This window comes from Giraffa tippelskirchi, chromosome 8 (genome assembly GCF_054371585.1).
Source record: "Giraffa tippelskirchi isolate mGirTip1 chromosome 8, T2T-mGirTip1v1.2.pri, whole genome shotgun sequence".
NCBI classification, from domain to species: Eukaryota; Metazoa; Chordata; class Mammalia; order Artiodactyla; family Giraffidae; genus Giraffa; species Giraffa tippelskirchi.
The window spans coordinates 144,020,087-144,037,173 of NC_137282.1; the positions used below are offsets into that span (position 1 = coordinate 144,020,087).

General features: G+C 41.1%; 1 protein-coding gene and 3 non-coding genes across 9 annotated transcripts in view; 2 read left to right on the forward strand and 2 right to left on the reverse strand.

Moving 5' to 3' along the window:
- Positions 1-2,954: 2,954 nt before the first annotated feature.
- On the reverse strand, positions 2,955-3,026 carry TRNAA-AGC (transfer RNA alanine (anticodon AGC)). The gene has a single exon. It is a non-coding gene; the product is annotated as a tRNA-Ala (tRNA).
- A 3,365-nt stretch (positions 3,027-6,391) lies between these two features.
- Positions 6,392-6,473, forward strand: TRNAS-GCU (transfer RNA serine (anticodon GCU)). Its single transcript has one exon. It is a non-coding gene; the product is annotated as a tRNA-Ser (tRNA).
- Positions 6,474-11,697: 5,224 nt separating this feature from the next.
- Positions 11,698-11,769, reverse strand: TRNAQ-UUG (transfer RNA glutamine (anticodon UUG)). The gene has a single exon. It is a non-coding gene; the product is annotated as a tRNA-Gln (tRNA).
- A 2,285-nt stretch (positions 11,770-14,054) lies between these two features.
- The window catches only part of SCAND3 (SCAN domain containing 3), a 48,960-nt gene continuing 45,927 nt past the window's right edge, over positions 14,055-17,087 (forward strand). For all 6 annotated transcript variants that reach the window (XR_014062889.1, XR_014062890.1, XM_081522995.1 and 3 more), the window contains exon 1: positions 14,055-15,094. Coding sequence is in view for 4 of the 6 variants with exons in the window: in XM_081522995.1 (XP_081379121.1) it covers positions 14,675-15,094 (420 nt within the window). In the remaining 2 variants the exon portion in view is untranslated. The remainder of the gene's footprint in view (positions 15,095-17,087) is intronic.

The following is a 17,087-nucleotide window of genomic DNA, read 5'->3' on the forward strand; positions in this document are numbered from 1 at the left end:
GCACAGGCAGAATGAGTTCTCAAGGGAGGTTAGAACATTTCTTCAATTATGGAAGCTGGTTTTGAAGGAAAAAAGCTACCTACATTCATAAACTAGCCTTCCATATTTGCTCCACTCTGGTTGTCCTATTAGTAGACCAAAAGTCATTGTTACGTTTTTATGACGTATTTTTATTCCACTCTTTCATAGTGATTACTGACATGATCAAATTTTTATAAGAAATAATAACAATCCAAAACTTCTCTCTTCCCTATTAAGAAAATTGTATGTATATCATCATGTTTTACACTTTAAGTATATCTTACAACTTTGCAATTTGTAATTGTATAATTACAATTTTGTCAATTATACCTCAGTGAAGCTGAAAGAAAACTATATACGTTACAGTGAATTTCAAGAAACAGAAGCTATAGTAACCAAAACTAATATCGTGTTTTATGCCAATTATCTCAATTCAAACTTTTTTAAAAAAGAAATACAAGCCATTCTTTGATGAAAATAAAAATTAAAATGTATTTCATATAAAATATAAAGCATAAAGATATATTGAGAACTAAATTTTTAATTTTTAATTTTGGACTTTTTTTTTTTACAAATAAATAGTACAAACATCTGGTCCCATCACTTCATGGGAAGTAGATGGGGAAACAGTGTCAGATTTTACTTTTTTGGGCTCCAAAATCACTGCTGATGGTGATTGCAGCCATGAAATTAAAAGACGCTTACTCCTTGGAAGGAAGGTTATGGCCAACCTAGATAGCATATTTAAAAGCAGAGACATTACTTTGCCAACAAAAGTCCGTCTAGTCAAGGCTATGGTTTTTCCAGTGGTCATGTATGGATGTTAGAGTTGGACGGTGAAGAAAGCTGAGCGCCGAAGAATTGATGCTTTTGAACTGTGGTGTTGGAGAAGACTCTTGAGAGTCCCTTGGACTGCAAGAAGATCCAACCAGTCCATCCTAAAGGAGTTCAGTCCTGGGTGTTCATTGGAAGGACTGATGTTGAGGCTGAAACTCCAATACTTTGGCCACCTCATGTGAAGAGTTGACTCATTGGAAAAGACCCTGATGCTGGGAAGGATTGGGGGCAGGAGAAGGGGACGACAGAGGATGGGATGGTTGGATGGCATCACCAACTTGATGGACATGGGTTTGGGTAAACTCCGGGAGTTGGTGATGGACAGGGAGGCCTGGCATGCTGCAATTCATGGGGTTGCAGAGAGTCGGACATGACGGAGTGACTGAACTGAACTGAATACAAATATATATTAGAGAAAGAGTCATATGATGTGTACTGGTCTCACTTTTAGTGATGAGAAATTGATCATTGATTTCAGGTATTTCAGCCTGTTCCATGCATTCTAGAGCTCCCTCATCCAATTTTACCTCATGATTGTAGCAGCCACTGATGATTGTGACCTAGATACATTAAAGCAATATCAGTTGCAAAATGTTGAATCTAATTTTATAATTCCTCCTGCATGTATTAGCAGTGATTATTCTACAGAGAAAAAGTTTCCCTCATCAACTGTGTGCTTATCCTGAAGTCCACTCCAGATAAGAGAGGTGGTATAAATACTTGATTCTTTTCCTTCATTTGTCAGCTTTCAAAATAATAAATCAATAACCAAAAGCCTCCAAAGCCTGGGTCTAGGAATACTAGTGTATATATTAATTTTGCAACCAGGTTCTTTACTAAATTGTCCATCTGGAGAAGGAAATGGCAACCCACTCCAGTGTTCTTGCCTAGAGAATCCCAGGGATGGGGGAGCCTGGTGGGCTGCCATCTGTGGGGTCGCACAGAGTCTGACACGACTGAAGTGACTTAGCAGCAGCAGTAGCTTTTCTGTTTTGAGGAGTTGTTTCTAGGTATGTAATCCTAACAGAGAGAGCTTTATCCCCTCCTATCTACTAGTTACTCCTCTAATTACTGTTTTATGCTAAATGCCTTGATTAGTACCTCCATTACAACATTAAAATAGTAAAGACGGTAGATATCCTTGTCATTAAAAAATTAAATCTATGTGACCACAAATATACCTAAAAGGACTTAAATAGGTGATACAGATCATAAAAACTTACTAAAAAATATTGTATGGAATTATTTTCAAGAAGAAAAACTAATTCCTAGAAATTAACAGGTTTAAAAGGGACAACCGATTCTTTTTTTTTGCCTCTTATATATTCAGCCAGTATTTCAGACTAGGTCTGGTCTAAGCAAATCAGCTCTGATTATTAGGTTGGTTAAGACACACAGTGGGATACTTGCTTCTGTTGTGGAAGTAGAAGTGAAATAATTTTCACTCGAATTTATTTCTGAAATGAGCCCATGTCATTTATTTTGATTGAAATTTTTTCAACAGGAGATATTTAGATGCTTGACCTCTCTCACTTTCAATCTTAGTAAAACAGCAATGGTCTGAATTCATTGAAGCAGCCAGTCTCCATTCAATCTGTCATTCAGTTCAGGCTTGGAAGGCACCATATAGGATGACAGATAACACTTTATTGTTTCCCTATGCATAGAACCCTGTGGTTATAATTGAGGACCATTGCTTCCACATCAAGTGATTCAAGAAAAGAAAGAAAGCATGGGGTGGTCAGATGCTCATTAGGAAGAAATCAATGATATTTTTCTACTATTCCACCTCCAGTGTGTTTTTTGCTCTAAGCACGCTTCAGAATTCAGGAGAAAGTGAATGAAAGTGAGAGTCTCTTGTTGATCTTCTTGCTGCTTTCTTCTTTTCTGCTTTCAACTTGAAATCCAAAGAAATTAGGCCAATTATCTTTCAAAATCGCTTGGAGGTTTCTGGTGGTGGCAGCACTCTCGGGGCAGAAATTGGATACCACAAAGGCAGTACAGATAGAAAACTGAATGAAAGCAGATACCCGGTTTTAAAGGGTGAGACGAAAGGAAAAGCGGCTTGATCGCAAATACATCCCCCTCAAAACTGGTGGAGGTGCCGGGGATTGAACCCGGGACCTCGTACATGCTAAGCACGCGCTCTACCACTGAGCTACACCCCCAGCTGCCAGCAGTTTTCCTTGGATTCCTGTCGTGATTTATAATCATTAGCCTTTGCTTCTCAAAGATTTAGTAAACTGCCTAGGAAATGCCCATTTGCGAAATCGACTGCGCAGCGGCCTGAGAAGAAAACAACAGAATGAAATTCTAAAGGAAGGAGGCTGAAAAGAGACCATCTGTTATCTCTTACTCTCCAACCTCCATTCCTGCCCTTTCCACCTGTAAGGCTTCAGGAGACCGAAGCAGGTAGCTGGGCAGCCGGGGTACCCGCTGAGGAGGTGGCGTTGGGAAGGGAGCAGAGGTGGAGTCAAAGCGGGTCCGCGCCAGCGCCACCTTCCTTGGAACAAAGACCCTCAAATCATCCGCGTTTCCGGAAGCCAAAAAAAAAATCCCCTGAGTTTCGTGGTGATGGCAGGGAACATCCCAGCGAGCTCACGATGTCCTGGACGGATCGCTTAGGACTAATTGGAAGCATGAGCTTGGGTGCTTGGCATCACGTAGGCGCCCAGGTCATCCAAAGGAGCAACATGTACCTCGCGCAAATCCTTGGCGTCCCCCTGCTTTGCCGAGCTTGGCCGAGGCTGGGCTGGGCTGGGCTGTTGCTTAAAACAAAAGGTAAGCAGGCAAGGCAGGACTGCTACTGCTGCTGCTGCTAAGTCGCTTCAGTCGTGTCCGACTCTGTGCGACCCCATAGACGGCAGCCCACCAGGCTCCCCCGTCCCTGGGATTCTCTAGGCAAGAACACTGGAGTGGGTTGCTATTTCCTTCTCCAATGCATGAAAGTGAAAAGTGAAAGTGAAGACGCTCAGTCGTGTCTGACTCTTAGCGACCCAATGGACTACAGCCTACCAGGCTCCTCCGTCCATGGGATTCTCCAGGCAAGAGTACTGGAGTGGGTTGCCAGTGCCGAACTGGCTTCTGTTTATCCGCGACCAGTCCTTTAGAAATCAGGGAGCTATCAAGAATTATTAGTACCTCGAATGATTTAGGAAAGGGAAGAGTCTCCTATATTTTAAAGAGTGAGCCCAGCCCCAATTCACAGCCTTCGATTTCTCGGGCACGTCCAGCGCAGTCTTTTTCTCTTTCCCTCTGAAACAATTTCAAATAATTAAAATTTTGAAAAAAATAAAAACAATACCCCAAAATAACATATACCTTTATCCAGAGTTAGTGACTGTTAATATTTTACCCCATTTGATTTATCATTTGCTTCCTCTCTCTCCCATTTGAAAGTAAGCTGCAATACATCTTTGAAACAGAGCAAGACCCTATAGTCTTTGTCCCCCATGTCCTCTGCCTGCCTTTTGCCTGTGGAAAATCTTTAGCCAAAGAGTAAGTTTAGAGAAGTGAAAAAAAAGCAGAAACACAGGGAAAGAGTCCAACAAGACTAAATAATAACTGTCTAGTCATTAAAAGAACCTTAGTCCCTGGGTCAGGAAGATCCCAAGGAGAAGGGAATGGCAATGTACCCCAGTATTTTTGCCTGGAGAATTCCATGGACAGAGGAGCCTGGAAGGTTACAGTCCATGGGGTCGCAAAGAGTCGGACAAGACTGAGCAACTGCACTCCTAGTTCCTTCTCAAGGGCTATAGATAATATTCTGAGCCATATCCTGTGAGCTGTCTTGTAGATACTGAAACCCCCAACAGGTGGAGAGGTTAACTACGTGATGACCATGCTATAGCCATGACCTAAGCTGCCAGAGTTCCAAGAATTGGCCTCAAAGAAACAGGAACAAACTGGCCCTGAAACTAAACATCAATTGTACTTAAAACAATCAAGATGATACTCTTCAGACCACTGATGACCAATTCCAAGATGACTGTCAGAGCTGACTGTGCTGTTTCTGCATGTAGCCCCTTCCCTCTGTCTATAAAAGCTCTTGCTCACTGGTTGTGAGTGGTGAGGAGTTGGCCTTTGGGCAGGCAACCGTACCCCACTCTTTGCTGGCATCCAAAATAAAGCAAACTTTCCTTTCCTCCAACCTTGTCTCTTTATTTGCTTTTGCATGGGGAGCAGGTTAGGGTGATTAGTCATAGAGCTCTAGATGTGGGAGTCTTGCCTAGAGTGGCTGAGAGCTGGAGACTTTGAGAGCAAGAATTGTAGAAAACCGACCTGGATCAGCAGAGGAGAGGTTATCCTGAAACCAGGTAGCAACAGAAATACAACTCAGAAGAGCAGAGAGGTGGAGGAACTGAAACTGACCTTCTCCTTATGGGCCAAAACCTGCAGTGAGACAGAATTTGTTCAGAGCATGTTGTATGATGAAGATTCTATGAAATTCAGTAAAGGAATATGAGAAGGAAAGAAGAGGGTAACTCTTGCCGTAAGTTAAGATCCAAAGCAGAGATTTCATGAGAAGGAAGAGCTACAGCATTTTAGCATGTGAGAGTCTTTTCAAATTTATCTCCAAAATTCTGCACTAAATATAGAAAAGCACTTGAACCCTAATGAGTGGAAGCAGTTTCTTGATACTTGGTTTATTTGAAGTTGTCAAGTTCAACTTCATCCTGCACGGGAAAGAGGAGAATTGTGGAGGTGAGACAGAGAGAGTGGGTATGGAACTGGTGAAGCGGCCGGCCCAAGGCCACATGGTGAGTGGGACAGAACCACAACCAGTAGGTAGGCGTCCTGGCTCCTGCACGAGCAAGGATTTCCCTTCCTGGCCCTTCTTTGTGTTTGTGGCAGCCACGGTAAATCAATTGCTCACTCTAAGATGCCAATCTACTCTATAACCAAAATGGCCCGCAGGAGGCTTGTGTTTTTCTACTTCTGTCCAACCACCTTTTCACTGGTTGCTGTGTGTCACAGATTGACGAATGCCAAGCCCCAGAGAAGGTAACAAGGCAGAAATGAAGGTGACTTTTTAGCAGTCCAGCATATTTCAGAAGCAAACATAAGAATCACAGAGACAAACTTGATTGTTTCTAATTCTTTCCCAGAAAACAGGAATCCTGGGACATGTTCTAATCAGGATGTAGGTAATTCGGCCCTTCGACTGCAGAGTGTAGCCGCCGAGGGACCCTAGTCTCTGGGAGAAAACATGGCAGATGACTGGAGCCGTGATAACAAATCAGGGTTGAAATCCTGGCTATGTTCATTTATTCATGTGTTCAACAAGGATCTAGGTGTTTAAGCACCGAAGTATACTGGTTTTACCTGGTCATTTTGTATATGCCAAGTAGCTGGACCACTCTAAGCGTCATTTTCAGTTTTATGGTTGCTGTGAAATGTTTCTTAAAAATCTGATCACAAGAATTGAGCCAGGATTAAACCAAGAGAAAGAAGGAAAAAAATGGCAATTTGATACAATGCTCCAGAATAGAACTGCAGTGATGAAATGCATGATTTTACCCTGCCATCATCAGACGAGGTGGCCGAGTGGTTAAGGCGATGGACTGCTAATCCATTGTGCTCTGCACGCGTGGGTTCGAATCCCACCCTCGTCGTGAGGTTCTCCTTGGACTTCTTTGGTCCCTTCAGAACAACTGCTGTGTGGGAACAGTTGTTATTCAGTAAGTAGATTTCTAGCAGTGTTATTCAGTAAGTAGCTTTCTACTTGCCATGTGAATGGTGTTTATCATCACCTGAAATGGCAACTTCTTCAAGGGGCTTTTTTGAGGAAGAGTAGTTAATTTAGGGATATAGAAAAACATTGCCTAAAATCATCCATGGAAGTATACACAATAAATTATTATATGTTGTACTTGCAGGAAAATTTCAGCCTATTTTTAATTGTACTGCAATATTTCACAAAGTTTGCTGATTTAAACTGTCTCCCCCCCAATAGACTACTTAACCATCACTAAGGATCTCTTGCCTTAAGGAGGAGAGTATGCACCTGCTTAGAGACAAAACTGAAAATACATCCGGTAGAATATTTCCTGTTAGATCCAAGGATTCCTCCATTAGCAAAACAGAGAAGAAAGTCAGTATTGTGTAGCTTCTCTTGTGATCTCCATCTCCATCTTGTCAGAACTTTGGGAGAAAGTATTGTTATACATACATAAAATATTATATTATTTTATAAAATAATTTTATTTAATTTTGTATATATGAAATACAGTTTAACTTAGAATTATTAAAATATTTATAAATATATAAGGTATACATATATGTGAAGCTATATAGCAAAATTTTGCATCCATTCTTATTTTCCAACCACCTAATTACATTCCCCACGAATAGCCATTTTATCTCTTCCAGAATCATATTAAGCATATATGAATATATACCACATGAAATAAATATAGCTTTTTATCTCAGATAACACAAATGATAACATACTATGCACACTAGCCTGTGCTTTCCCTCTTTCCCTTAATCAATATATCTTAGAGAGTTTTCCATATCATCACGGTTTATTCTTTGCCAAGGATGTATGGTATTTCAACACATGGGTTACTGTATATTACTTAACCAGATCTCTATTGGACATTTAGATTCCCCATCCCCATCTTTTGTTTTTATAAGCTATGCTAAAATGAATAACTTTGTACATTTATATATAATAATATATAATATTATATATAGCCATTTATATTACTCATATATACATAATTTTGAATGTATATTTGTAACACTGTAACATTAAATTTTTTAAAAGGCATTTGCTGTGCCCTAACATATATGCATTTGAAATACTTACACATACTTCCAAATTGCCCTTTAAAGGAATTTTATTAATCTACACTCCCAGACAGTAATGTCTGAGGTCCTTGCTCCCCTCACCCTCCCCAATATGCTATGTTGCCAACTTTGGCTTCTCTTGTCATTTTAGTAGGTGGAAGTGATATTGCAGTGTAATTTAATTTTCATTTCTCTCATTACAACAAAATATTTGTTACATTTATAAAAATGGAATATTCTTTGCTTTAATTAATTTAAATTTTGATTTTTTTTTAAGGTGAGAACAATTTGAAGTATTATTTCTAGGCTGCTTCAAGTGTGTGTAGCGAATGAAGAATTCTGGGCTTCACTCTTGACCTATTAAATTATGATGTCAGGAAATGTGCTCTGAAATCTGTAATTTAATAAAGCATCCAGATGTTTCTCATGTTGATCTTAAAGCCTCATATCTGGTTGAGGTATATACGTATTACATTCAATTAGCCAGAATTCTCTTTATTTCTGTGAATATTCAGCTGAAGAAAGCTGCTCCTGCCATCAGTGTTCCCAGTCACATTCTCATATCTTGGAAAAATTAAAAATTTTGTTTCATATCCTCAGGAAATTGGCTATCTTTAATCCATTCAGTCCTCTACACTGGACACATACTATATGTTGATCGTATCCTCAAATTCTGAATTAAATCTTTTTTCTGCAAAAGCAATTTTCCTAGGTTATGTCTATAAGTTCCTTGAGGCAACTGTCAAAGAAAAATTGCACTAGATGGAGTTAAGGAAGGAAGGAAGATGGGCAAGGAAGACTTGATTTAAGACTGTTGCAGTAGGGAAGCTTGAACTCAATCTAGAATACAAGAGAGGCAGCTGAGGATTTATAGCCAAAGGGGCAGAGTAAGGAGTCATTAGGTGGAAAATTACTAAAAAGAATTTGATTAAATATCAAGAGTGAAGAAAGGGGAGCTTGACTGGATATCAAGGATGCTGAGGGGGATTCTAGATAAACTGGCTTAGCAAGATTCTTGCCCAAATGCTGGGAAGGCCAAGGATGGTTTGTTAGAGGACTCAGAGAAGCTTAACACAATTTTGGTCAAGTAGGGAGTTCTTGTTAATATCCACAGGGATCCCTTCAGCTTCCTGAAGGGATGGGAGACCAACAGAACAGATAAGATTCCCACAGAAGTATCCACATGTTCTCCCAGTCTCTTGTGTATCTGTTACTTAATCTGCCTCCCTATAGCAGCTGTTACTTGGCTTTCTCTTGAGTCCTGGGTCTCTTGAGTGCGCTTATCTCCTACAGCCAGGTATTTTTCATTACTTGTAATTTATAGACTTTGAATAACATGTGAGTTCCTGAATTTGAGCTACAACAAATGGGTCCTTGATGCTCGATATGACCGTAATGATTACATCATTAAATTCTCTGTCAGTTATTGAAATAAAGTGGTTCTCCCTTTTGTTATGTCATTTCCAGGAAGGTGTCTATTTGGGTTACTATGTCACTGATGCAGATGTCTGAGAACCACAGGCTAGAAATGGAAGAGGTTGGAGGGGCTGCAGTTAGAAACTTCCTGCATGGGGAAGGCTATCAGGCCAATTCAGAAGAGAGAGAATATTTTAGGGGGGTACTTTTGATCATATTAGCATCAACAAGGTGGAAAGAAAACAGGAGCATGCCTGCTAAGGTAGCACCCCAAGCAGAAATGTTATTTCCCCCTCTAATTAGCATCATCACAGATCATATAAGTGGAGGTACAGTCAAGTGTCTATAGTGGGAAATAAAAGAATCTGCTTTCATAAACTTAGTAACCTTAATTTGTTACAGAGTCTTGCATAGCCAACAGTAATTCATAATGAGTCAATGAAATATTTATAGTTCAGTAAGTTATTGTAATTGGTGAGAGTAGGACTTGATTTAATTTTTTTTGTTACATATTGTTGCTCAGGCACTCAGTCATGTCTGACTCTTTGCAACCATGTAGACTGCAGCATGCCGGCCTTCTCTGTCCTTCACCATCTCCTGGAGCTTGCTCAAACTCATGTGCATTGAGTTGATGATGCTGTCCAACCATCTTGTCCTCTGTTGTCCCCTTCTCCTCCTGCCTTCAATCTTTCCTAGCATTAGGGCCTTTTCTAATGAGTCAGCTCTTTGCATCAGATGGCCAAAGTATTAGAGTTTCAGCTTCAGCATCAGTCCTTCAAATGAATATTGAAGACTGATTTCCTTTAGGATTGACTGATTTGATCTCCTTGCAGTCCAAGGGACTCTCAAGAGTCCCACAGTTCAAAATACCACAGTTCAAAAGCCTCAATTCTTCAGCACTCAGCCTTCTTTATGGTCCAACTCTCACATCCATACATGACTACTGGAAAAACCACAGCTTTGACTATATGGGCCTTTGTTGGCAAAGTAATGTCTCTGCTTTTTAACAGGCTGTCTAGGTTGGTCATAGCTTTTCTTCCAAGGAGCGTTTTTCAATTTCATGGCTGCAATCACTATCTGCAGTGATTTTGGAGCCCAAGAAAATAAAGTCTGTCATTGTTTCCACTGTTTCCCCATCTATTTGCCATGTAGTGATGGGACCAGATGCCATGATCTTAGTTTTCTGAATGTTGAGCTTTAAGGCAACTTTTTCACTTTCCTCTCTCACTTTTACCAAGAGACTCCTTAGTTCCTCTTCACTTTCTGCCATAGGGGTGGTGTCATCTGCATATCTGAGGTTATTGATATTTCTCCCAGCAATCCCGATTCCAGCTTGTGCTTCCTCCAGCCCCAGCGTTTCTCATGATGTACTCTGCATATAAGTTAAATAAGCAGGGTGACAATATACAGCCTTGACATATTCCTTTCCCTATTTGAAACCAGTCTGTTGTTCCATGTCCAGTTCTAACTGTTGCTTCTTGACCTGCATACAGATTTCTCAGGAGGCAGGTAAGGTGGCCTGGTATTCCTATCTCTTGAAGAATTTGCCACAGTTTGTTGTTATCCACACAATCAAAGGCTTTAGTATAGTCAATGAAGCAGAAGTAGATGTTTTTTTGGAATTCTCTTGCTTTTCGATGATCCAGTGGATGTTGGCAATTTGATCTCTGGTTCCTCTGCCTTTTCTAAATCCAGCTTGAACATCTGGAAGTTCTCGGTTCACTTACCTTTGAACCCTAGTTTGGAGAATTTTGAGCATTATTTTGCTAGCGTGTGAAATGAGTGCAATTGTGCGGTAGTTTGCAACATAGGAGAACATTAAAATGTCGAAGCAAGAAGGAACCTGAAAATAGATCACTGGATTTAAGGGTTGCCTCTTATGACATATAAGAGGTTAAATTCTACAGAACATAGACACCTGTCTTCTAATTTAGTTCCGGCACAGCTGATGGAAATCTTGCTTCCCACATGCCCACCTTTCTCTCTAATGGCACAGTAAGTGTCTTCCCAGAGCTAACCGGACTTTCCAAGTTTGATTAGCTTTATCTCCAACTTGATTCCGGTCTACACACGGAGTACTTTTTCAGGGGGACATTTCTTGTCCCTGAGCCTCTTTTCATTTGGGGTGGATGATGAGAACGAGAAGAAGGAATGAGAGAAGACAGGCGAGAGTGAACTGCTGGGTAAAATGGGAAAGGGAAGAGGGGATAAGAAGTGACCCCGGGCGTGTGTGTCACAGCGAAGAAAGTTCGCTCCGGGCCGAGGCTCAGCTCCTTGGTACGCGGGGTTTTCGGCTTAGGAGCCCGCGTGGCGGCGAGGAGGCCTTCGTACCTCGGAGATTTTGAGATGCTGCCTGCATCAAGGAATTGGCGCTGCTGGAGCCGTTCCACCCGGCCCCTGAGAAGTTCGTGAGGTTACTGGGAACCGCCACCATTTCTACTCAGCCTCCCTGCTGTTGAACTTTATGTGCTTGGAAAGCTTGATTTTAAAGAATCTGTTACTTCCCAGGCGAAGTATTCGGTATTTTGGTTTGAACAGAGTAGGAGAATCCAGTACGACCACATTTGTGTAAAGCAGGCGAACGCTTTTTCTCCAGTTCCGATGCGCACTATAAAATGTGCCCCTGAGAGGTCCCACCGAGATTCGAACTCGGATTGCTGGATTCAAAGTCCAGAGTGCTGACCATTACACCATGGGACCAACCGAGAAATTAAGACCTTGTTCGCAATTATAGTTAAATATTCCCTCCGCAGTAGGTTTTCAGTAGCTTCAACCCAGACGAGTTAGATCAAGTTTCATTGAGTACACGCTGATAATGAAATGTGATGCTTTATTGCTGCTGGGGAAGAGGCAATGGGCACAATATAATTCGAGACAATTCGTGCACTCTCTCTTCCGCTTCGGTTGGGAGCATAAATTAACTTTCAGAAGACCAGCAGAGGCGGATCCAAGTTCTGTGAAGTTTGAAACTTACACGAGTTTCTTAAGAAGGACACAAGGCTATTTTTCAAGAGAAAGAATAGACATTCTCAACACAAAATTAGATACAGTTACTCCAAGACATATATGATGTATCTGAGGGAAGACTGGAGGAAAAAGAGGCTGCAGTCTTAACTAATTTCCATTACAATACACTTTTACAAGTTTTACAAAAATATATGTTCAAACAGGGCGACACCTTCCAGGGCCTTAGAGAGGGATCTTGACACCCTTAGTGAAACATGATAAATACCCCTCCAAGGAGCAATTTGGCAATATCTGTAAGAATAATCTACTCAGCAATTTTTCTTTAAAAAAGCCATTCTACAGAAATAAAAATATTAAAAATTTAAAAATATATCTAAAGATGCTCACTGTAATATTTTTTAATATCAGAAACTTGAAAATATGCCTATCCATTCAATAGAAATAATATACTAAAAAGAATGGGATTGATATAGGTACACATGTTGGCTTGGCAGTTTCTGGATTTAGTCTAAGACTAGTAAGCAAACTCAGCAATTTGCTGAAATGCAATATATAGCATGACCCAATTTTTGTCATAGTTTGTGAATTTATGTACTCATTTTTAAATAGGTTAAGATTTTGTCCTGTTCCCTTTTGTGATATATAATTACTTCAGTAATTAAAAGTGGAAAATGTACCAAAAAAATTTAATGCCCTCCAGTAGAGGACTTAGAAGTTGGGTTTACTCCTTGCTGACTGCCTCCTGTGCTCAGTATGGTGGTGATCAGAGCGTGCAGAAAATGAAAGAGTAGAAGACAGAACCCCTGACTGCAAAGGATTAACAGTTAGGGAGAAACCACAAAAGATAAATGCAACATGTTAATAGTAACTAGGAAAATGAGAAACTGAGATGAGGAGATCCATCTCAGTCCATTTGAGGTTCTGATGACTTGGGCACATGGACAAAATTTTATATACAATTTCATTGACTTTAGCGACTCACTCAGGACATTTACAGATCTCAAGGGTAAGAAGTTTTGATTCTGAGATCTCCAAAAGAAACGCTCTGATTCTTAAAAGTCTCTTGAATCAGAAATGCCGAAATGTGAGTAACTAATAGAGATCAAAGTAGAACGAAAAAGAATGGGGAAAGGAAGACATTCAGCAATTCAACAAATATCTCTCAGGCATCTATTATTTATTGAGTGCTCTTCACAAGGCTGTGGGGGACAGACTGGGTGGGGAGGAGGAAGAGGAATTAGTCTGGCACTTGCGATGATGCCTGGGCTTTTAGACCTCCAGCAGAATCCACCGGTGCCTCAGCCTCTTCCTCTTGAAACAGAGTTTTCTCTTCGTTCACCTACATCCATTCTTTGAATACCTTGCCTGGCAGAGCACACTGTCTGAAGGAGCTTGAGCCAGGTATGAATGTTCTGGTCGCCCAACTCTAGCGACTGCTTAGACTCTGAAAACACGTTCAGATTTTCCTTGTTAGTTTTCTGGGGCCAGTTTTCCAGGATTGTTTACAGTATGGCTCACAGAGCCAAAAGTAGCACGAATAGCTACTGCTGTCATTAGGGGGTAAACTCACTATATGGATCTTGATTTTTTCCCCCATCTATAAAAGGGAAAGAAGGAGCTAGATTTTACATTTCCTTTTCGAGTCTGAATTACGGCTACTGGGAAGGGAGACAGTGGCCCACATCTAACGTGAAAAGGCCAGGTGGAGCCTACGAATTCGCTAACGGCAATCGCGCAGAGATGCTCTTCTGCTTTTGTTTTAGGTCGCGGCGATGAGTGCTGCAGATCTTAGTGCAGCGACAGATTATCACTGTGACGAGAAAATCCAGTGCAGCCCCCTCATTAGCTCTACTCACACAGTGAAACTCTTCACCGGTAACTGGGTAACTCGGGAGTTAAGTCTCCACAATTTACAGAGCACTTGTGACCTCGTGTTCACCGCTCGGATTTACCATGACCACCGAGCTGGCTGCACCACCTGGAATCCTAGAGCGGACCGGAAGTGAGCGCAGCTCCCCGGGCCTGGCTGGAACGAGCTGGGGCCTGAGGCGGGTATGTGCGACGAGCCACCGCCTCGCCTGGGAGTGTCGCCTGTTGCCCACTTCTGTAGCTTGGCTCGAGAGGGTCCGAGCTCCTTTGAGGGGGAAGTGGCGGAGGGGAGAGGGCCTCTGCGCGGCGACAATCGGGCCTTCCCCGCCGACGGCTAGCCGTGTGGAAAAAGCCCCTCTCTCTCGACCCCCATCCCGGGCCTGGGCCTCGGAGCGCCGGTTTCTAAGAGACCTGTGTGGTTTTCTTGTTGGGGATAGTAGACCTAGGCTTTAGGGCCAGAGTTTCCTCAGTTTTCTGTCTCGCAAACAAGCTGCCGCTCAATTTGTGATCCTGGAGCTTTAGTGAATAGTTCTGTACTCACAATTTCCGGTCTTGTCAGAGAATGGCTTCACTTTCAATGGAATTGCTCAAGTAACTGCCCTGTTGTCACCTGAACAAACAAACAAAAATTCTTAGCTGTGTCTGTAATTTGTCTGTGTCAACAGGATTTTCTTATTAAAAAAAGCTTTCCTGACCAAAGACTGGGTGGGGACCTCAAGTAAAATCACGCGTCTGCTTAGATCCTTGTTGGAGCAAGGCCAAGCTAAGGATGGCAGCAGCCCCCGGGGCCATCCCAGCCTGGGCTGGGCAGGGTTCAGAGGAACAAGGGGAAATTATCAAAATAAAGGTTAAAGAAGAAGACCCTATTTGGGATCAGGCACGCTTCCTACAGAAGAATTTGTCTCATAGCAGGGAACTCTCTCGTCAACGTTTCCGGCAGTTCTGCTATCAGGAGACTCCCGGACCCAGGGAGGCTCTGAGCCAACTCAGGGAACTTTGCCGTCTGTGGTTGAGCCCAGAGACACACACAAAGGAGCAGATCCTGGAATTGCTGGTGCTGGAACAGCTCCTGACCATCCTGCCGGAGGAGCTCCAGGCTTGGGTGCGGAAGCATCATCCTGAGAGTGGTGAGGAGGTGGTGACTGTGCTGGAGGATTTGGAGAGGGAGCTTGATGAACCTAGACAGCAGGTGAGAAATTGGAGGTGCCATCTTTTGTGGAGGATTTGAGTGCTGTGGGTCCAAGGTGGAGTGAGTGGAGTTCACTTCACACTGACTGCTGCAAATTTGGATTCTGGGCATTGTCATTTGATCACTGGTGTAGATGAATAGATTCACGCTTCTGGGATAACAATTTTTATGTTGGTGGTAGCTGATTCTAATAAGGAAATGGGAAACCAAATGGGAAACCTTGGTCTAGTGCTTGTGAATAGAAAGTATATTTTATTTAGTGACTGTGAGATAAAAGTAGCTATCTTCTTATGATGCCCACTACTTTGACCATATATGGGAGCAAATCAGTGTAAGAATATAAGGAATACCTTCTAGGAGAAACAAATAGAGAAGTAGCCTCATTTAATGGAAATATCAGGAAATGGTGAATCGTAAGATCTAGATTCTATAATAGGCTCTGTCACTAATTAGCTGTGTAACCTCAGGTACACACCTTCTCTGGACTTTGATGACTTCATCTGTACAATGAAGAGATTAATTGCATCATTTTCTAGATACTTTTCAGTACTTGCAGTTGTTGGTATGTGAGGTCCATCACACTAGAGGTTATTTTTAAGAGCATATATTTGCTTTTTATGACAGTAATTTTAGAATATTATGGGTATTGCCAAACATTCCCATTTCTGTTAAGATACTATCCATACATTTATCTGAACTCTTTTTTTAATATGAACGTTTTATGTATGTATAAAACATTTTAACGTTTTATGATCTGTTAACATGTTTTTCTGGAATGTAAAATCTTTCATATGAGACTGATAAATAGGGAAATAAGTCAATATAATGCTGAAATTGTGTCAGCTCATGTATGAGTTTTCCCCAAAAGTTGATGTTTTGGGCCACCTAAGTAAGAGCAGGTGAATGCAAAGTATATGACTATAGCCAAGTACAGCAAGTTGTGAAGACATACAGTACTGTACATACTGCCCATTCACCTCCACATCCTTCCTCTTTGCCCCAGTCTCTGGTTTAGAAGTGCTTATGTGCATAGTTCCTCCCATTTTCGTGCAATTTTTGCTAAATTTTTTTGTGTTCCAGAAAATGAGCAAGCAAGGGGGTTTGCAAGTGCCACAGAAGCGTGCTGGTGATAAAATTTCTGCTAGTTAGCATGAAAGAAAAAATTTAACAATTAAAGAAAAGCTCAAAATTATAAAATGTTTTTAAACAAATGAAAAAAACATGCAATTGAAATAGAAGAGTCAACTTTACCAACAATTAGAGACAATGCTGGGAAAATAAAAGAAAGTTATCTAGCTGGAACAGCTGCAATTGCTACAAAATTTGTCAGAACAAGGCCTAAAGAAATGGAAGAAATGGAACATTTGTTTGAATTTTATACCAAAGAAAGAAGCAATGAGAAGCAGCCTTTCTTAAAATTAAAGAGAAGACATTAGCAATATATATGACCTTAAGAAGAAAGTGCAGAAGTGCCTTCATTTAGTGCAAATAGTGGCTGGTTTAGTGGCTTCAAGAACTGCTATGATTTCCATAATATTTAGCTCTCTGGTGAAGCTGTGAGTGCAGAGAAGCTGAAAAGACATTTCCCCCAGTGTTAAGAAATTTGGTTGACAAAGAAGTATATAACCTAGATCAGGTTTTTAATTTTGATGAAACCACTCTCGGTTGGAAGCAAGTGGTCTCAAGGGCCTGTATCTTGAAGGAGGAAACAGAAGGTCCAGTATTTAAGATGGTGATGCTGGGTGCAAATGCCAGTAGGAATTTAAATCTAAAGCAGGTGTAATTTATTATTCTGCCAACCTACAAGCTTTAAAAAGAATTGTAAAGATTAGCCTGAATGTCTACTATAAGTCTACAAGAAAGTTTGGATGGCAGGGCAGGTATTTACTTATCTTCTAGGTGATGTTTTGTAGATGATTTTTTAAAATATTGCAAGAGGAACAAACAATTTTTCTTTCAAAATTCTTGTAATTCTCAGTAATACACTAAGCCA